Source organism: Antechinus flavipes, chromosome 2 (genome assembly GCF_016432865.1).
Source record: "Antechinus flavipes isolate AdamAnt ecotype Samford, QLD, Australia chromosome 2, AdamAnt_v2, whole genome shotgun sequence".
Classification (NCBI taxonomy): Eukaryota; Metazoa; Chordata; class Mammalia; order Dasyuromorphia; family Dasyuridae; genus Antechinus; species Antechinus flavipes.
In genome coordinates this window covers 42,200,795-42,221,520 of record NC_067399.1, presented here as the reverse complement: position 1 = coordinate 42,221,520, position 20,726 = coordinate 42,200,795, and the positions used below count along the sequence as shown (strand labels likewise).

At 52.5% G+C, this 20,726-nt stretch overlaps 1 protein-coding gene across 2 annotated transcripts in view; it reads left to right on the top strand.

The window, feature by feature from the left end:
- Positions 1–4,157: 4,157 nt before the first annotated feature.
- Positions 4,158–20,726, top strand: part of FCSK (fucose kinase) — a 35,702-nt gene continuing 19,133 nt past the window's right edge. For both annotated transcript variants that reach the window (XR_007950246.1, XM_051974622.1), the window contains exons 1-12: positions 4,158–5,218; positions 7,313–7,414; positions 9,935–10,086; positions 12,997–13,047; positions 13,665–13,790; positions 14,294–14,366; positions 14,731–14,828; positions 15,140–15,220; positions 15,751–15,870; positions 16,725–16,896; positions 18,611–18,723; positions 19,847–19,948. Coding sequence is in view for 1 of the 2 variants with exons in the window: in XM_051974622.1 (XP_051830582.1) it covers positions 7,333–7,414; positions 9,935–10,086; positions 12,997–13,047; positions 13,665–13,790; positions 14,294–14,366; positions 14,731–14,828; positions 15,140–15,220; positions 15,751–15,870; positions 16,725–16,896; positions 18,611–18,723; positions 19,847–19,948 (1,170 nt within the window). In the remaining variant the exon portion in view is untranslated. The remainder of the gene's footprint in view (positions 5,219–7,312; positions 7,415–9,934; positions 10,087–12,996; positions 13,048–13,664; positions 13,791–14,293; positions 14,367–14,730; positions 14,829–15,139; positions 15,221–15,750; positions 15,871–16,724; positions 16,897–18,610; positions 18,724–19,846; positions 19,949–20,726) is intronic.

Genomic DNA, 20,726 nt, shown 5'->3' with positions numbered 1-20,726 from the left:
ACATTCACCCTTGCAAAATCTTGTTTCAAATTTTTTGCCTCCCTTCCCTCCTCCCCTACACAGCAAGTCTGTATATTAAACATTCTTCTATACACAGTTCCACATTTATCATGCTGCACAAGAAAAATCAGATCAAAAAGGAGAAAAAAGAGAAAGAAAACAAAATGCAAGTAAATAATAATTTTAAAAGTGAAAATATTTTGTTGTCATCCACACTCAGTTCCCACAGTCCTCTCTCTGGGTGCAGATGGCTCTCTTTATCATAATACATCGGAACTGGCCTGAATCACCTTGATGTTGAAAAGAGTCACATATATCAGAACTGATCATTGTAGAATCTTGTTTTCCTGGTTCTGCTCACTTCACTTAGCATCAGTTCATGAAAGTCTCTCCAGGCTTCTCTGAAAACATCCTACTGATCATTTTTTATAGAACAATAATATTCCATAACATTCACATACCATAACTTATTCAGCCATTTTCCAACTGATGGGCATTCACTCAATTTCCCGTACCTGCCACTATTTGTTGAGTCATTTTCAACTGTCTTACTTTTCTTGACCCTGTGGTCATCAATTTCCCTATGGCTCCACTCACAGCACCAGTGATTTATAGCTTGACTTGTAGGTTGCTTTGTCCAAAATCCCATGCCCGATTACCATTTCCTGTTCCATTATGCCCCCTCTATATCACCCCATTCCACTCATCCTTTCATTGGGTCCTCTAGAATACCTGTTATATTGAGAACAGACTGCCTTTTAGATTAGATCTGTGCCCTTCTTCCCAAAATATGGGTGTATTTACATGGGTAAATAATGTTTTCTCTCCAATAGAATATAAGTTCATTGAGGTCAAGGACTTTTTCTTAATTGTCTTTGTATTCCTAAAATATAGCACACCAAGCAAGTGTTATCGTTGAATCAAATCAAATTAAGAACTTAAACAAGGTTTGGGCAACTAGGTGGTGAAAGGGACAGAATGTCTGGCGTTAGAAAAACAAATGTGGTCTCAGACCCTTCCCAGTTGGGTAACCCTGGCCAAGTCATGTCACTCCGTTTGCTCAATTTCCTCATTTGTAAAAGGAGCCGAGTCTACTCCAGGATCTTTGCTAAGAAAACCCCAAAATGGGGTCACGGAGAGGTGGACACGAGGGAACAACAAAAGTAATCCACAGAAAAAGAAGCAGAGGCTGACAGAGTTAAAAGAGATGTTTGGGTGGATGGAGCACCAGCCCAGAAGTCAGGAGGACCCGAGTTCAAATTTGATCTCAGACACTTAATACTTCCTAGCTGTGTGATCCTGAGCAAGTCACTTAACCCCAATTGCCTCAGGAAAAATAAATAAAATAAATTAAAAATAAAAATGTTTGGGGTCTATTATGTACAGGTAAGAGTTGAATCCACCGGACTAGGCAAGAAGAGTTTGGGTCAATCACCGCAGACAATGAATGGGAGTTTCCTGCTTCCTAGATTAAGATTGTGCGATTTCCGAACGACTGAGAGAGCAGGTCACGCCCAAAGCGACTGGTTTAAGGACGTCCCCGCAGAACTAGCAAGATTCTGAGCACTTCCTGCCCACCTCGGAGGGAGACCTTGCGGAATTCCCGGCTCCGCAGACATCTCGGAGAAGAGGAAGTGTCAAGGAAAGGTCGGGCTTCCCCCAACTTCCCGCCCCTTTATTTGTTAATCCAGACACCAGAGCGACCCAAAAGTCTTAATGTTTCCCGAAATACTTCCAGGAAACGGAATTTCCTTCAAGTGCCGACGGTTCGGGCAGTAACCAGAGATAGCCGTAAAGGGCAATTTAAGTTTTGCGAAGCGCTTTGCTTGAGTTATTCCTTTGAACAAACTTTGTAAGTAAACCCCCCAGAGCCCAGGAAAAGGGGACCAAGTAGGCCTCGGGGGTTCTCCTAGGTTTAAAATAAGGTAAAGAGTGTAACCGTGAGTTGCTACAGTAGCAATCCCAGGCTCGCGCCAATCCGTCTGAAATCGATCCAGTCTGGGAACAACAAGAAAGCCCCGGGAGCTCTCAAACCGAGGGGGTGGGGTCTTCCCTGCCGTGCTCTGGGCGGAGGCTAAAGGGCTTTCTGGGAGTTGTAGTCTCTTTGTCTGCTCCCGGGGGCCTTCCTTACCCCTTTACCCTACGGGCAAACTCTGAAGCCCTTTGGGGAGAGGACCCATACAACAAAATATACCTCATTCCCTCTTCTCGCTCCGTCAAAGGCTTCCACTTAAGGCCCTTTGGGAGTCAAGGTCAAGGCCAGGGGTGGAGGAGAACTCCATTTCCCAGAATGCCCCACGCAAAACCTTTTAGGGAAGGGGTTGGACTGCGTTAAAGGGCCATTTTTTCAAAGAGCCTGGCGGTGGGAGGTACGTGCGATGGTAGGGGAAGGGAGGGTACGCCGAGGGAACCCGGGCAGCTGCCGGGGAGCGCCGAGGCAGGGGAGGGGAGGGGATCTACCGCTCGCGTCTCCCTACTCTCCCGTAGGGCAGAACCTGGGCCCCCTGCGTGCTCCAGACCAAAGTTTGCCCCTAAAACAGGAGGGCTGAGGTTGGGACAGGGGGAGTGTCGAGGCTGAGCGAAATGTTAAACCGGGACCTTCTTCTCTGCCCTCTCCCCCTCTGCTCCAGGTCACACCCTGTCTCCTGGGACGGGCTGGGGGTTGGGGCTGAGTGACCCGTCTGCTCGCGTGACACTTCCTGCTTTTCCGGGGCTGGACTTCTGGCCCCTGCGGAGCACGTGAGTTCGAATCTTGACTCTCCCGTGTACTCCCTGGCTGACCTTGGATTCAGAAGCGAAGTCTCCCCAAGCCTCAGTTTCCTCATCTGTAAAATGGGACGGTTAGGCCAGAAGGTAACCTATAAGGTCATTTCCAGGTTCATTGGTGATCCACACCCGGCCTTGTGCTGCAAAATAAATGTAAAATTTATATAATATAATAAATATAAATAAACATAATATAACAAAACATAAATATAACATTAATATTAAATAAATAATATAAATAAATATAAAATTAATAAAATAAAAATGAAATTTAATTTTTAAAAAATCCATCCACTATGTTTTAAAACCTTGTGCTGCAAAACAAACAAGCAAACAACAATCTACTATATCTCAAAGCCTAACATAAGTGACCTCTGGGTTATTCAGTTTTGCATCATCTGCCTCAAAGCACCCGCCTATTATTCATGACTGACATCATACAGCAAGCATTTCAGGGCTCCCACACCATACACATGTCAGCTCATTTGATTATCACAGCAATCTTGGGAGGTAAGTATTATTTTCTCCACTGTACAGTTGAGGAAACTGAGGCAGCAAAATGATCTGTCCAGTTACCGAGATAATAGGTATCTGAGGTCCAATTTGAACTCGAGTCTATTGTGGCCCCAGATCCGGGGTTCTCACCCCCTTTACTAACTCGCCGCACTACTAGTTGTGAGCTCACCCATAGGCGTTAGGGCTGGAATGGATCTCAGGCGTCATCTTATGCACATGTATTCATTTTACAGATGAGGAAACTGAGGCAGCAAAATGATCTGTCCAGTTCCGAGATAGTAAGTATCTGAGGTCCAATTTGAACTCGAGTCTATTGTGGCCCCAGATCTGGGGTTCTCACCCCCTTTACTAACTCGCCGCACTACTAGTTGTGAGCTCACCCATAGGCGTTAGGGCTGGAATGGATCTCAGGCGTCATCTTATGTACATGTACTCATTTTACAGATGAGGAAACTGAGGCCTATGGTGGGGAAGGAGACAGAAGTAACCCAAAAAAATAAAGCTGAGGTCGTCTCCCTTGAGCACTCCTTTTCCTTCTAAAGGCCACTAGGGCTGTTGAGAGCTGCGGAGACGCATTTGGAAAGTCCCGTTAAAAGGGCACACCTAGTATGATTAATAGCCTTAATGCATTCACAGTGCCGCTGTCCAAGGCTAAGTTATAAGCTGTATTAGGCGTGATAGAAAGTCCCGAAGAGAAGCTAATGGCTTCTCTAGCCTGCCTCAGCTTTGACCTTCACGTTCTTTGGGCTTTCTCCAAGCAGTGGCCGGTCTCGGCCTTTCTCCACGGGCTCCCGCTGGGCCTTGTTGAGCGTGTCAGGCCGAGCCTGGGGGAGACCCCCTTCGTCCCCAGAAATCTGGCTCAGCGGGCTCGTTCTCCCGTTTCAGATGAGGAGACCGGCCGGCTTTGTCTTAGTCAAGTTGGGAGGCTCCCAGTCATCCGCTGCTTCCCGAGCTCTTGGAACAAAAGCCGGCTGACCTCGTACTTACTAGATGGGTACGTTTTGTTCTGTTAGCCTGAAGGAGTTCAGTGTGGGATGGGATGGCCAAGAGGAGATCCAGATGTTTCCTACACTCTCAGACTGAGGAGACTCAATTCGGAGAGTGCTGCCTTGGGAGGGATTAAAACAGACGCTTAAGATGGAACCTCTTTGACTTAAGTATTTGTTTAAGGAAGCCAGGAAAAGTTTCCAGTCCAAATTTCCATTGAAAAACAGATGATTGGAGGCAGCTAGGTGGCGCAGTGGTTAGAGCAGCAGCCCTGAAGTCAGGAGGACCTGAGTTCAAATCTGGTCTCAGACACTTTGACACGTCCTGGCTGTGTGACCCTGGGCAAGTCACTTAACCCCGATTGCTTCAGGGAAAAAAAAAAAAGATTGGGTAATTTAAGGAGTTGGGGGGCCCCGGGTCCGGAAAGGCTTCAGGCACTGCCGGGCACAGACTGGGGCTGCTTTCCCAGGACCCGCCTCACGGCATTTGGAAAGGCTAATTACCAGAAGGCTGAGCTGCTGATGAGAAAAGCTGCCAATGTGCCTGAAGAATCCATTTGCTGCTACAAGAACTTTGCTTGACTATGTGTTGATTGGCCTCCCGCTCTGCTCTCCCAGCAGGGGACCCCCCCTGAAACCCCCCCCCCCCACTGGCACAAACATTTCCAAATAACATCCCTTTTTACTAAAAATGACAAGATGATCACTTACAGCCATATACCCTAGGCACCTTGGGAACAGCTAGGAGGCATAGTAGAGAGCCAGGAATCGGGAATATCCGAGTTCAAATGCAACCTCACTTAATGGCCGGGTGACCCTGGACAAGTCACTTCAGCCTGTCTGCCTCAGTTTCCTCATCTGTAAAATGAGCTGGAGAAGGAAATGGCCAACCCACCAGTCAGAAAGAGTCAGGACTGAAAAATGACTGAACGCCCAGAACAATATTCTAGGTAGGTTTCTTAACTGGGAGTCTGATTTTGTTTATGTCTATATGCTTTTTTTGTTTGTTTTTTGCTGAGGCATTGGGGTTAAGTGACTTGCCCAGGGTCACACAGCTAGGAAGGCTAAGTGTCTGAGGTCAGATTTGAACTCGGGTCCTCCTGACTTCGGGGCTCCATCCCCTACGCCCCCCAGCTGCTCCTGTGGACACGGTTTTAAACATAATTCCGACGACTTGGTTTCCTTTGTAACACCATGCATTTTACCCTGCATTTAAGGGACATTTTTCTGTCTGAGGAGGGATCTTCCTCGATTGCTAGAGGAAGCCCCGGGAAAGTCTGAGCCCGGCCCGACAGCGGGGGAGGGCCTTGGTGAGCATCAGTCCACTTGTGATTTGCCCTGAAAGGGCTCTCAGAGGCGCTTGGCCCGCGCCCACCAGGAGCCAGTCGTGTGAGGGATGAGGCAGAGGGAGGCCCACATCGGGGGCGAGTTGGACTAGATGAGGCGGCTCCGTTTCTGGGCTCCACAAGGGCCCGGGAGGCGAAGAGACCTCATGTCACAGCCGGAAGGAGCCTGTGGTCCCCGCCCCCCCCCCCCCCCCGGGGTGTTCCTGAAGCAAAAACAAAGCCCACGGGGGCATACAAGCGCCCCTCCCCGCTTGGGTGGCGGCAGCTCGGCCCGAACATCCCACGCACATTTACCTCAGCCCCTGCATCTCGTTGGGCCGTGTGTACACGTGACACGCACGCGGCGCCTCGATTAGGCGGGGGGCCACCGGGCACGTGTGTCAGGCGCATCCACACGAGGGGCCCTGACCTCCTGGCGCTCCTGCAGAAGGCGGCATTGGAGTGGAACCGCACGGGGGCTTGGGGGGCATTTAGGGCTCAGACCTTGTTCTCTGGGGGGTTTCCCTGCAGCTGCCACCGGCCAGTGCCCAGACCCCTCACCCGCCCCCCCCTCGCTGCCTCTTGCGCCCCCTCTCCCCGCCCTGTCCCCGGCCGTCTTTGGCTGGGGCAGGTCGTGTTCCTGCCCTCCCCCCGCTCCCCCCTCTCCCCCCCCCAGCCCGGGCACTGTGCCAAGGGAGAAGCCTGAAGAGCTCCCAGAGAAGCAGCCAGTCCTTAGGAGCCTCGAGTGGGTGTTACCTCGCGCTTCCCTCTGACATTTCTCAATGTTTCCCTCCAGGGAAACAGGAGAGATTCCATTCCTGAGGGAGACAGCTCCGGGAACTGTGGGGAGGGGGGGGGGAGCTGGTAATTTCCACCCTAACCATAGGTGGGATGGAGAGGAACAATATAATAAGAGGAAGCTGCCGCCGCCAGTCACTGTCTCCCCTTGGCTCCTGGCCAGAGGCAGACAGGTGGATGGCCTCTCCATGCCTTGGTCAGGGTTCCTTCTCCTCTCCCGTCTTCTCCTCCTCTTCCTCCCCTTCTCCTCCTCCTCTTCCCCTTCTCCTCCTCCTCTTCCCCTTCTCTTCCTCCTCCTCCTTCTCCTCCTCTTCCTCCCTTCTCCTCCTCTCTTCTTCTCCTCCTCTCTTCTTCTCCTCCTCTCTTCTTCTCCTCCTCCCCCTCTTTTCCTCCTCCTTCCCTTTTTCTCCCCCTCCCCCTCTTTTCCTCCTCCTCCTCCCCCCCCCCCCTCCTCCTCCTCCTGATTCTCAGCTCCTAACCAGAGCTACAAGGACAGGACTTGTATTAGAGGTGGGGGGCAGAGGGGGAGGAGTAGTGATCTCAGTGTCCTTATCCAAACCCCGGAGAAGGCCCTAGAACCGTATCCCCCCAGCAGATGGGTGACGCAGGTGGAAACAGAACTTTAGGGCAGGGCCGCCCCCCAGGACAGCGGGACATTTGCAAGTTGTCCGAGAGGCAGAGAACAGGAGGAGTTTGGCCTCCCGGGCGTTTGCTTGGCACTGAGGAAGCTGAGCGCCGTGCCCGGGCCCTGCAGGAGGTTTATCATTTGATTCTGGCTTCTTCCTCTTGGTGGATTTTTCCCTCTACCTCCCTCCCTTCTCTCTGAGGCCCCAGGAGGCCTCGGGCACAGTGACCGAGAGCCAGTGAGACTTCAGCCACGAGCATTTCATTCCCTTCTCTGAGCGTCTCTTCTTCCCCCAGGTCAGGCCGCCGGGGCCGGGATGGAGCGTCAGCAGGGAGTGGATTGGACGGTCATCGTCCTGACGTGTCAATACAAGAACAGCGTCTACGCCTTTCAGAGAGGTAGGTGGTCGTCCCCACCCCCCCACCCCACCCCGGTTTGTGCAGGGAGCGGGCCCTTGGTAGGGCCAGGGGGAGAGAAAGCCCCCAGACACTTCTGTCTCCACAAGGATCAGACACCCACGAGCAGCTAGCTCCGTCATGGGAGAGACACTCGTGGCTGCAGGCACACATGCAGAGCCCCGTCCTAGGGGCTGCGGGGAATCAATAACCATTAAGTAAGCCCTGCTATGTTCTGGGTACTGTAGGGTTACAGAAAGAGGCAGACTTCCCCTGCCCTCAAAAAGCTCACATCTAATGATTGTAATGAATCTAATGCTCCATCCCATCCCATCCCATCCATCCCATCCCATCCCATCCATCCCATCCCATCCCATCCCATCCCATCCCATCCATCCCATCCCATCCCATCCCATCCCATCCATCCCATCCCATCCCATCCCATCCCATCCATCCCATCCCATCCCATCCATCCCATCCCATCCCATCCCATCCCATCCATCCCATCCCATCCCATCCATCCCATCCCATCCCATCCCATCCCATCCCATCCATCCCATCCCATCCCATCCCATCCATCCCATCCCATCCCATCCATCCCATCCCATCCCATCCCACCCCATCCCATCCCATCCCATCCATCCCCTTCATCCCATCCCATCCATCCCCTCCATCCCATCCCATCCCACCCATCCCATCCAATCCCCTCCATCCCATCCCATCCCATCCATCCCATCCCATCCCATCCCATCCCACCCCATCCCATCCCATCCCATCCCATCCCATCCCATCCATCCCCTTCATCCCATCCCATCCAATCCCATCCATCCCATCCCACCCATCCCATACATCCCATCCACCCCATCCCATCCCATCCCATCCCATCCCATCCCATCCCCTCCATCCCATCCCATCCCATCCATCCATCCCATCCCATCCCACCCCATCCCATCCCATCCCATCCCATCCCATCCATCCCCTTCATCCCATCCCATCCAATCCCATCCATCCCATCCCACCCATCCCATCCATCCCATCCACCCCATCCCATCCCATCCCATCCCATCCAATCCCCTCCATCCCATCCCATCCATCCCCTCCATCCCATCCCATCCCATCCAATCCATCCCATCCCATCCCATCCCATCCCATCCATCCCATCCCATCCCATCCCATCCCATCCATCCCATCCTATCCCATCCCATCCATCCCATCCCATCCCATCCATCCCATCCCATCCCATCCCACCCCATCCCATCCCATCCCATCCATCCCCTTCATCCCATCCCATCCATCCCCTCCATCCCATCCCATCCCACCCATCCCATCCCATCCAATCCCCTCCATCCCATCCCATCCCATCCATCCCATCCCATCCCATCCCATCCCATCCCATCCCATACCATCCCATCCCATCCCATCCATCCCCTTCATCCCATCCCATCCAATCCCATCCATCCCATCCCACCCATCCCATACATCCCATCCACCCCATCCCATCCCATCCCATCCCATCCCATCCCATCCCCTCCATCCCATCCCATCCCATCCCATCCATCCATCCCATCCCATCCCATCCCATCCCATCCCACCCCATCCCATCCCATCCCATCCCATCCCATCCATCCCCTTCATCCCATCCCATCCAATCCCATCCATCCCATCCCACCCATCCCATCCATCCCATCCACCCCATCCCATCCCATCCCATCCCATCCAATCCCCTCCATCCCATCCCATCCATCCCACCCATCCCATCCCATCCCACCCATCCCATCCCATCCAATCCCCTCCATCCCATCCCATCCCATCCATCCCATCCCATCCCATCCCATCCCATCCCACCCCATCCCATCCCATCCCACACCATCCCATCCCATCCCATACCATCCCATCCCATCCCATCCATCCCATCCCATCCCATCCCATCCCATCCCATCCCATCCCATCCCATCCCATCCATCCCATCCCATCCCATCCCATCCCATCCCATCCCATCCCATCCCATCCCATCCCATCCCATCCCATCCCACCCCATCCCATCCCATCCCACCCCATCCCATCCCATCCCATACCATCCCATCCCATCCCATCCATCCCCTTCATCCCATCCCATCCAATCCCATCCATCCCATCCCACCCATCCCATACATCCCATCCACCCCATCCCATCCCATCCATCCCATCCCACCCATCCCATACATCCCATCCACCCCATCCCATCCCATCCCATCCCATCCCATCCCATCCCATCCCATCCCATCCATCCTTTATGTTAATGAGGTCTGGGCAGAGAACTTAGTCCTTTAGTTGTTCTTCATCAATATTCCTTCTGCTTCTGTCATAAACCCAAAGATGTTCCCCTCCAGACCAGATCCTCCTTCAGGGGATGGTGACCCTGGTAGACCTTTGGTGAAGGTTGCGCTCGGTGCATTTTTTGCGGCCAGATTGTGGGTCTGGAGCAACCCGGGGCTGGGGGCGGCCAGGGGAGGATGGGGCGATGATGCCTTGGACTGGTTGCAGAGCTGGAGGTGCGCAAGAAGCGGGAGCAGGTGCCTCAGAGGACCATCCTGCTCACGGTGGAGGATCCTGACGCCCAAGTGGGCAGTGGAGGAGCCACGCTAAATGCCCTTCTGGTGGCCGCGGAGCACCTGAGTGCCCAGGCGGGCTACACGGTGAGTCCGATGCAGCCTCCCTCCTCCATGATGGTCTGATGGGAGAAATCTTGGGCCCAAATTCAGAGAATGGGTTCTGGTTCTGGTACCTCCACTTAATCTACGGAGACCGTGAACAAGACCAGTTCACTAGTCTTGGATCTCAGTTTCCTTATCTGTAAAATGGATATGACAATCCATATGCTACTTACCTAATGGAGATGTGAATCTCAGTGAAGTGGGAGCAGCCCAGAAGTCAGGGGGCACAAATCTCAGGGGTCATTCTTGTAGGGGAAGAAGTACAAGCCATGGATCCAGGAGGCTGCGGGTGAGTCCCAGCTCTGTCACTTAAGTAGCAGTGTGACTAGGCAAGTCACTTAAACTCTAGACCCTCATCTATGAGATGGCGATAATAATAATTCCTAGAACCTCCCCATGGAGTTGTTTTAGCATGTATGTGTGAAGGACAAACTATTTTGGTTTTTGCTGGTTCATTTGTATTCAATTCAACAAACATTTATTAGGCACCTGTTGTATATAAAGTACCGCGCTTGGCAGGCGCTGAGAAGACAAAAACAAGAAGGAAACAGACTCAGGCTTTAGGGATCCCCCACTCTATGGAGAGATGCAATGCGTACTTATATGAGTATGTAAGAAGAAATATAAGATGGGAGGGAGGGAAAGAGGGGAAGACACTCACAGACATAGAGACAGAGAGGGAGAGAGAAAGGAAAAAGGAGAGGGAAGGACATGACACAGAGAGAGAGAGAGACAGAGAGACACACACACAGAGACAGAGACAGAGACAGAGATGGAGAGTGAGATCCATACACAGAGATACAGATGGGAGGGAGGAAAGGAAGGGGAGAGACACAGAGACAGAGAGACACACCCACAGAGACAGAGACAGAGAAGAGGGAGAGAGAAAGGAAAAAGGAGAGGGAAGGACATGACACAGAGAGAGACAGAGAGACACACACACAGACAGGGAGAGACAGAGACAGAGATGGAGAGCGAGATCCATACACAGAGACACAGATGGGAGGGAGGAAAGGAAGGGGAGAGACACAGAGACAGAGACAGAGAAGAGGGAGAGAGAAAGGAAAAAGGAGAGGGAAGGACATGACACAGAGAGAGAGAGAGACAGAGAGACACACACACAGAGACAGAGACAGAGACAGAGATGGAGAGTGAGATCCATACACAGAGATACAGATGGGAGGGAGGAAAGGAAGGGGAAAGACACAGAGACAGAGAGACACACCCACAGAGACAGAGACAGAGAAGAGGGAGAGAGAAAGGAAAAAGGAGAGGGAAGGACATGACAGAGAGAGAGTCAGAGAGACACACACACAGAGACAGAGACAGAGACAGAGATGGAGAGTGAGATCCATACACAGAGACACAGATGGGAGGGAGGAAAGGAAGGGGAGAGACACAGAGACAGAGAGACACACCCACAGAGACAGAGACAGAGAAGAGGGAGAGAGAAAGGAAAAAGGAGAGGGAGAGATGTACACACAGAGAGACAGAGAGACACACTCATCTGTGAATGGACAGAGATGGACAGAGACAGAGACAGAGGGAGAGATAGAGAGATGGAGAGACAGAGATATAGAAAGACAGAAACTGAGACAAAAAGAGATGGGGATAGAGACACACAGAGACCGAGAGACACACCCAGAAAACAAAAGTACTGCCAATAATGGCAATGGGAGCCCTCAAGAAGGTTCTCAGGTAGAAGGTGGTGACCAGGCCGAATGGAAGCTGGGGCTTCTGTGCAGAGGGAAGAAGGAGGGACGGTCCATCTCGGGGATCCCTCGTACAAGGGCGTGGAGACAAGAGATGGGATACATAGACAACAGCTGGCCGGCTGTCAAGGGAAATAAAAGGAAGAAAGTAAATGGAGGATAATTGTCAGTCCGAGGATTTTAAATACCAGGTTGAAAGATTTAACATTGTCTCCTAGAGAGACTAGGGAGCCACAGAACGTTTCTGAATGAGGATGACACGGTTGGATCCAGTTTAAGACTCCTGACTTGGTGGCTGTGTGAAGGATGGGTTAGACAGAAAAGAGACGGAGGTGGGAAGGCGAATGCGCTAGGCGAGAGATGGGAATCCGAACGAGGGAGGAGGCTCTCAGAGGCAGCGACAGGCAGGCAGGAGGGAGACTGGAGGCAGACCAGGCGGCCCCAGCTGCGGTTTGGGATGGGCGGAGGAGAAGGGCCGTGAAGGGCCAAGAATGAGTCCGGGACTGTGGAACTCCCGGTGGGACTATTCTCAGGAAAGGGCCGACTTTGGAAGGAGGGTCAGTTGGAGACGGAAATGGCTTTAGGACAACGAGGTGATATTCAGCAGGCAGTCAGCAGTGAGGGGCTGGGGTTAGAGAGAGGTTAGGGCCGGATGTGTAGGTTCGGCAGCCATACAGTGGCATTTATAGCACATTTTGAGGTTTGCAAAGCACTTTTACTTACGTGATCTCCTTTGAACCTCACAACAACCCTATGAGGGAAGTTACAGAAAAGGAAACTGGGGCCGAGAAGGTTGAACAATGTGGCTCAGGATACACAGGGAGGGAGGGGTCGGACCTTAGAGTGCCCGACATCCAGGGGGACGCTCCATCCTTGATAGTGGAGCCCGTGGGAGCGACCCCAAGGCTAGCCGGGGAAGAGACCAGAAGCCACTCGGAGAAACCCACCCTTGGCAGACCGGACCAGGGGGAGGACCCGGCCAGAAAGTCAGAGAGGGGGTCAGAGGGCTGGGGGGATGAGAAGAGAGCCGTCTCAGAAGCCAGGGCCAAGCGAGCGTCCCGAGGCCCTCCTTACGCCATTGTGCCGGGGAGCCTCTCGGGGCGCGACGGTCGGGGGAAGGTAGGAAGCCGTCACAGCGAGACCCGAGTCTGAGGCTCCTCGTCGATGTGTTTCCCTGTAGGTGGTCACTTCTGACGTCCTGCACTCTGCCCGGATTCTTATCCTGCACATGGTGAGTGGTGGCGGAGAGAGGGACGGGCTCCTGGAGCCAGCACATGTTCCTGGGAAGTGTCCAGGAGGCCCAAGCCCTTGGGGAGCCGGGGGGAGAATTGCATCTTCGTTCGATATAACTGGTTTCCTTTGTCATCCTGTGTCTGCATTTAAAAGCATAATTGTGAGAAGGGCGTCCAGGGCACAGCTACAGTTCTGAACGGGAGCTATATATGGCCAGTGGTGGGACTGAGGGCTAGGGGGAGGAGGGAGGGAGGGAGAGAGACTGGGGAGAAGAACCCACTGGTGAAGGAGAAAAGAGAGAGATGGAAAAGGGCCAATGTGGAAAATTTGTGAGGGAAAAGGGCTGCAAGTAAATGATCCCAGAGAATTCTGCCCAGGAAGATGGAGAAAGCAGAGGCTCTCCACCAACTGCAGGAAAAATTTGGAATCTTCACCAGAAATCTGGGTCTGAGAAGGGGGACGATGGGGGTAAGGAATTCCCTTTCCCATGAAGAGAAATAGCCCCTCTCTGGGATAGGGATAGGGATAGAGTGGGGAGACCCTTCCTCTTAACCTCCCTTCGGCCTTGCATCCACCCACTGGGCTCAGCCCCGCTTCCCCGCATTTCTTTCCCAGGGCCGAGACTTCCCCTTCGACGACTGCGGCCGAGCTTTCACCTGCCTCCCCTTGGTGGATCCTGCAGCCCAAGTGGAGTCTCTCACCTGTAACCTGGACGCGCTGCTGCACATAATGACCCACAAGGTGAGCCCCGGCTCGGGGGTCGGAAATCTCCCCGTTAACCCCCATCTCCTCCCAGCCCCGACCCTTCCCTGACTCCCACTGCAGCGGGCCTGGGGGAATGGCAGGTTCCCTCTTTGTAAAGGCTTAGAGTCCATGCTAATAAAGGCTGGCCCTCTTCTCCCTCCGTGAGGAGGACCTCAGTTGCTTGAGGATTCCCAGGATGGGAGGGTTGTGGATAATCTGATGCGGCTTCTCTGTATTTCGCTGCATCTCTCTGAAGGCTAGGGCAGCTGGACCACAGGCGGCCCGTTTCCGCTGTCATGGCGATGGAGCCCCTGGGGCAAGATGGTCCCGGTGATATTGGAGAACCTCGTCTATTCTTTTCCCTTCTCCAAGGCCAAAGCTAGGGTGGGCCAGAGCCCGGGGGGGGGCTGCGGGCACCTGGGGCCGGATCGGGACCGGAGGGAAGGGAGCTCTGCGTCCTTTGGGCTTGGCCGGGCCATGAGCTGCGCTCTCTCTTCCAGCTGGGCCGGGGCTGCCCCCCAGGCGTGTGGGTCTGCAGCACAGACATGATCCTCTCTGTTCCAACAAGCCCAGGTAAGGGGGTTCTCAGGACAACCGATCAGCGGTGCTCATTGGACCTCCATAACTTCTCAGGTCTTCCTTCCCTCTGCATCAGTTCGTTCGCGTCTCCTCAGATCTCGCCGAGACTGTCCGTGTCATAGCCCACGGCACAAAAATTACTCCTCTCACCACGTTTTTGGGCCATTCCCCGATAGATGGATTACTATTATTAGACTGGAAACTCCTTGAGGGCAGGGATTTTTTTTGCCTTTCTTTGTATCCCCAGCTCTTACTAGTGCTTAATAAACGAGGGCCGACTGCCTGTTGCTACAAAATAGATCTGTAAGTGTTGGGGAACCGCTGCCCTTACTGACCAGCCAGCTTCCCTCTTCCTTAGAGGTCTGCTGGGATGGCTTTCGGGGAGCCAGGGTGTTCTCTCTGCCTGCGAGCGTGACCTATGCCCGAGACCATGGGATCTACCTCACCGACTCCCAGGTACCCCCTCCCCCACCAGGGTAGTGGGATGGGAGACCCCCAGGGCTCCAGGGGGACTTTTCAGCCCAAGGCCCTCGTTCCTTTTTCTTGGGAGGATTCTCTCTTTTTATCCTCTGCCAGACCCCGGAACTGCCCCTGACTGTACACCTTCTATTCCAGAACTTTTGGGGGGTCTCTGAGAGACCTCATTCTGTGCTCCTCCAGCCGGGGTGATTTGTGGGGGGAGGGGCAGCCTGCCTCTGATTGGAGGCCGGGGTCTGACTGCCCAGCTCCCCCCAGTCACAACTCTGTCCCCTCTTCCGCTGCCGCAGGGCCTGGTCCGTAACATTTTCTACCGGGGCTCGGAGGCGCAGATGCAGCAGTGTGCAAGGCCGGACGGGAAGGTGCCGCTGGTATGAGAGAAGCCCGTCGGGATGGGGAAGGCTCTCGCCTCTGACCCTCAAGAGCCGTGTGACCCCGGGCAACCTACTTCAGTGGCTTATTTCTCTGTAAAATGGGGGCTGCCCCGGGAGTTCGCCAAGGCCTTTTTGTACGTTAGCACAGTGTCACGGCTCCACAGCGGGCCAGCCTGAGTTCAGAGCCAGCCTTCCTAGCTGTGTGACCCTGGGCAAGTCACTTCACCCTGCTTGCCTCGGTCTCCCCATCTGTAAAATGAGCGGGGGGAGGAGATCCAAATCGCTTCAGTATCTTTGCCAAGAAAACCCCGGACGGAGTCACCAAGAGTCCCTCATGATTGACATAATTGCACAGAACAGAGCAGCTTATTTTATTTCACCTTCACAACCACCTCCGGAGGGATGACTGTCCCCATGCTGGAATACTCTGAGGCTCAGAGAGATTATTAGGAGCCAGGGCATCTTCTCTGCCTTCACCTGAGCTCCATCGCCTGGGAGCCGCTCACCAAGCCCCGCTCTGCCTCCAGGTCTCTGGGGTTGTCTTCTTCTCTGTGGAGATTGCTGAGCGCCTCCTGGCCACCCACGTCTCGCCACCCTTGGATGCCTGCACCTACATGGGTCTGGACTCTGGCGCCCGCCCCATCCAGGTGAAGCCCCTGTGCCCCATTCTTCCATCTTTTCCTACTTTCCTCTCTTTCCCTGTCTCTCATCCCCTCCCTCTCTTTTCTTTCTCTCTTTTCTCCCTCTTGCTTCTCTTTCGCTTACCATCTCTCTCTCTCTCTCTCTCTCTCTCTCTCTCTCTCTCTCTCTCTCTCTCCCCCCTCTTTTCTTTCCTGTTTCTTTTCTTTCTCTCTTTTCTCCCTCTTGCTTCTTTCTCTCACCATCTCTCTCTCTCTCTCTCTCTCTCTCTCTCTCCTCTTTTCTTTCCTATTTCTTTTCTCTCTTTTCTCTCCATCTTTCTTTCTCTTTTTCCCTTTTCCTCCCTTTTCTTCATCTCTCTCTGTCTCTCTCACCACGTCATTCTTTCTTTCTCAGTCTCTTTATTTCTCTTTCTCCCCTCTCCTCTTTTTCTCTGCTTCTGTCTTTTCCTTTCTCTTTTTTCCTTTCCCTGTCCCTGTCTGTGTGTCTGTCTCTGCATTTTGGGTGATGAGGCAATGAGATCACAAAAATTGTGCCCACGTGGCTTTTTCTCCCCCCGAATGAGGGGTGTTACTGAGGAGACTACTGAATGGAAGAGTTCAGTGGAAAAAGCTTACTACTGGGAATGTGCTGACACTATTTTGGTTTCACCTACATGTGCCCAGACACTGAGTTGATTATTCTCGCTTCCTAGGGAGCTAAGCTGGGTGGACATGGATGTCATGATCTGGCTGTAGACATTGCTGATACTCAGCAGCCTTTCCCCGTCCCACTCGGGTCTGTGGTGGCTCTAAGCTGAGCCGGGGGGTTGAGGTTCCCCACCCCAGCTCACGTCTTCTCTAACTCCGTGCCTTTCCTTTAGCTCTCCCTCTTCTTTGACATTTTGCTGTGCATGGCTCGGGATATGAACCGTGAGAGCTTTCTGGCTGGTTGTCACCCCGAGATGGGCCAGGGCGACGCGGAACAAGCAGGGGATCGGCGGCGCGCGCGGGCGGTGCTGTGGAAGGGGCTCCGGGACCAGCCTCTGAGCCTTAGTGAGTAACTGAGTCTATTCTGGGGATCAGGAAGCACAGGGAGGGGAGTGAAGTAGGGAGGCAGGAAACCACAGGGTCTCCTTGCTTCCTGTCTTACACACTGCCCTCCTCCATACGCTCTCTGATCCATCTACATCAGACTTCTCGCTAACAGAGACCCTCCATCTCTAGTCTCCATGCCTTTGCCTTGGCTGTGCCGCATGCCTGAACTGCCATCTCTCCTCACCTCCTCCTGTTAATTTCCCTGCATTTCTTCAGGATTCAGCCCAAACCCCCTCCCCTATAGGCGAGCTTGCTTATTTTCCCCAGCTGTTAGTGCCTTCATCTTTATGGTTCCCTACCAGCTCTTCTCTTGTAGTTTGCATGTTATCTCCCCCCTGAGACTGTGAGCCCAGTTTTATTTGTAGTCCCCAGCACTTAGCACAGTGTCGAGGTGCATGCAGTAGGTTCTTAATAAATGCTAGTTATTGACTGGGATACGTAAGCTGGAGGAGACCTCGTCACCTTTAGTCTGACAAGGAGACTTCCCAAGGAATGAAGCCTCCCCTTTCCTTTGCCCATATTCTTTTAGCTGAAAGCCTTCGTTCAGTCGGCAGGCATTTATTAAGTGTCTGCTCTATGCCCTTGTTTGGATGCCTTCTCTCAGAAATCACTGAATTAGGAATTGAACAGCATTTAGACAGTGCTCAGAAGGCAGTACTTTCTGGGCTGTAGTGTTTGGTAGATTCAAACCCCTCCATTTATACTTAGTATTTGGGTGAATACAGGCAAATTGCTTTGCTTTTGAGCCTCAGTTTTGTCACCTGCAAATTGGGCCTGATATTATTTGCAGTAGCTACCTCACTGGGTGGCTGTGAGTCGCCATGTAGATGAAGTGCTCTGCAAGCCCCTCAGCTCTGTAAATGTCAGCTGCCCCGTCAGAACGTACTCCTCGCGAAAAAGCCTCATTTCTCCTCTCCCCGTGAACCAAAGAATCGGCCCAATTCTTTCCTTCCTCGGTGACATCATCATGTTTTGTTTTTGTGGAAGGGGGACTGTGTCTTTGAATCGGCTCAGAGTCTGAATCGGGATAGATTTCTGGGGGTCCACAAACCTGTATAAGAAAAGAAAATCACATCTTTATTTTCACTTACCTTGAGTTTTCATCAATATCCTGCATATTTAATTTATGCATTTTAAAATGTGATTCTGAAAGAGTACATAAACTTCTCTAGATTTTTGCCAAAGGGATCTAGCATTCACCTAAAAAAAGAACTCCTGGTGTAAGCGGAGACAGCAGGTAGCATGGGGCAGGTGGCGTCCCGTGAATAATAATAATAATAGTAGTAATAGTTTATCTGCCATGTTTAACATATATTGGACGACTTGCCATCTAGGAGAAGGAGTGAGGGAAGGGGTGGGGGGGATTTGGAACACAAGGTTTTGCAAGGGCTAGTGGTGAAGAATTGGCCACGCATATGTTTTGAAAAATAAAAAGCTTTAATACAGGGAAAAAAATAAAAAGAAAAAATAGTTTATGTCATTCTTTAAGGTTTATAAAGCGTTTTACGGTATCGTCTCATTTGGTTGCCTTAGCTTTTTATTTACAAGGTCCAGTCATCCAGCTTGCTTCTGTGTTGCCTGGGGCTGCTTTGGGCCCTTAGGGGCAGCGGATGCTACTTTGGGCAAAGGCTGCATTTTTCACCCATTCATACCCGTGGGTCTGTCTCGGCAGCCTACGTCCCAGACGGCACCTACGAGTATATGACCTCGTCGGCCAGCGCTCACCTCCGCAGCCTGACGCTTCCTCGGGACCTCTTTGCGCAGATCGTGCACTCCCAGGTGGAGGTGAGTGGGCCTTCCTTCTCTGCTCATTCCTGGCCACGCAAAGTGACCAGACGGGCATTTACTGACTGCGTTCCCTGTACCCAGTGCAGGGGGTTCTCAGGAAGGTCTGGCTCTAAGGATGTGAGGGCCTGCACACCCCTTTACAGGATTTAGGGTCCACCTGTCACTCAGCTCTGAAGCTGTGGCTCGCACAGTGGCCATTCCCTGGTAAAACTGTCAGGCAGACGGGCTGACCCAGGGTGAGGTCTTGGGTACCTTTCCCAAGCATGTAAAGACTTCCCCAGGTGGAATAGGTGGATGGGAAAATTTGTCCCAACAGCCTCGGAGGCGTGGACACTGCAGGGTTGGTCGGTCACCAAAGACCCTAAGGTCATCCCCCGTATCCTGGGCCATCAAGGTTGTTCTGACTTTTGTCTGGCCACTGAATACTCTGGAAGGGAGACGACTTTGTGTAACCGTCTTGCTTCAGTCCAGTTCATGCACAAGTCAAGATATCCCCTTGAGATGTCACCAGCCTTCAAAAAATGAAGGATGGACAGTAACGACCCTGTCCCTGTGCCCAGCCATCGTGGGGCAGAAGAGACACGGTCCCTGCCCTCAGGGAGCTTGCGTTTTGCTGGGGAGTCGGCTCCCACCCACAAACAAACCCCTTTTATAAGACATAAGGTATTGCTGTGTCAAATGAGTGCTGTGGACTCTGAGAGTCTTGGGAAACCAGAAGAGTTCATTTTTGGCTGCCTCTTAAAGGGCAGTGTCACCTTGGACCTTGGAGACTCTTTGGGTCTCAGTTTCTTGAAGTCTCTCGTGCTTCTGACATCTTATGATGGCCATCAGGAGAGAGATGAGCCTTGAAGGACATTTGGAGAGAGTGGGCAGAGCAGTCTGGCCTGTGAGCGAAGGCTCTGAGATGAGCTGAAAGCCTGGGGTATGTGTGTGGCAGGGAGGGGGAGCTTGATGAGGAGACACGGGAGGAGGTTGTGATGGGAGGAGAGAGGTCAGGTAGGTGTGATTTTGGACCTGACCCTGTTGTGAGCAATAGGGAGCCAGGAGCGGCTTTTGAGCAGGAGAGGGTTTGATGGGAATGGCTTTCCCCGGCCCAGATTTGTTTCCTTCCCTCCTGCAGAAGCCTCAGTTCTTAGAAGCCGGATGCTCTGTGGTTAATAGCCTGTTGGAAGGCGAGGTTCACCTGGGCCCCGGAAGTGTGATTCACCACTGCCATCTCCAGGTAAAAGCCGCTCTAGCTCCACCTCCCTCACCCCAGACCCTGCGGGCCCCTGCATTCAGCAGGTTTGTGGAAATTAGAGGGGATTGAGGAAAGGGGGCCCCCTCTCTCTGCGTCTGCCACTTTGGTGTGCTCAAGCTGTCTGAAGAAAGAGGGAAAAGGAGGAAGGAGACAAAGAAGGACCTAAGAGAGGAGTCAAACAAACAAGCAAAAAATTACTTATTAAGTGAACAATTCATAAGCACTTACTGTATGTATATAAAAGCTGTTTGAACATCCTGAGCATCAGATATTCTGGGTCCTAAAGGACAAGACTGGCTGAACATCACTGAGTTTTTCAGCAAGCATTTATTAAGTGCCTGCTGGGTGCTAGGCACTTGGGATCCAAAACTAAATTGCAATAGTCCTTCCTCTCAAGGAGCTTAGGTGGGGAGGAAGGGGGTAGAAGTAAGGGTGTCCGGGGAGGGTGAAGCCATAAGTACATGGATAGCCACAGGAGAAAAGTTTTGGAGAAGGAGATAGGAAGAACAGCACTATTTGGGGGGACTCGTGCTTGAGCAGAGTCCTGAAAGAAGTTAGGGATTCTGAGAGGGGAAGGTGAGAAGGGAGTTTCTTCCAGACAAAGATGAAGGGGGAAGATGGGCTACCGTATTCACCTAAAGTACCACGTATAATCTGCCTGGAAAGGTGGGCTGGACAAGTACTGTTTCTCGGTTATATTTTTGATTGGCATTATATCCATTGGCTTTGTTATATAAAGATGAGAACCAGAATGTATTTT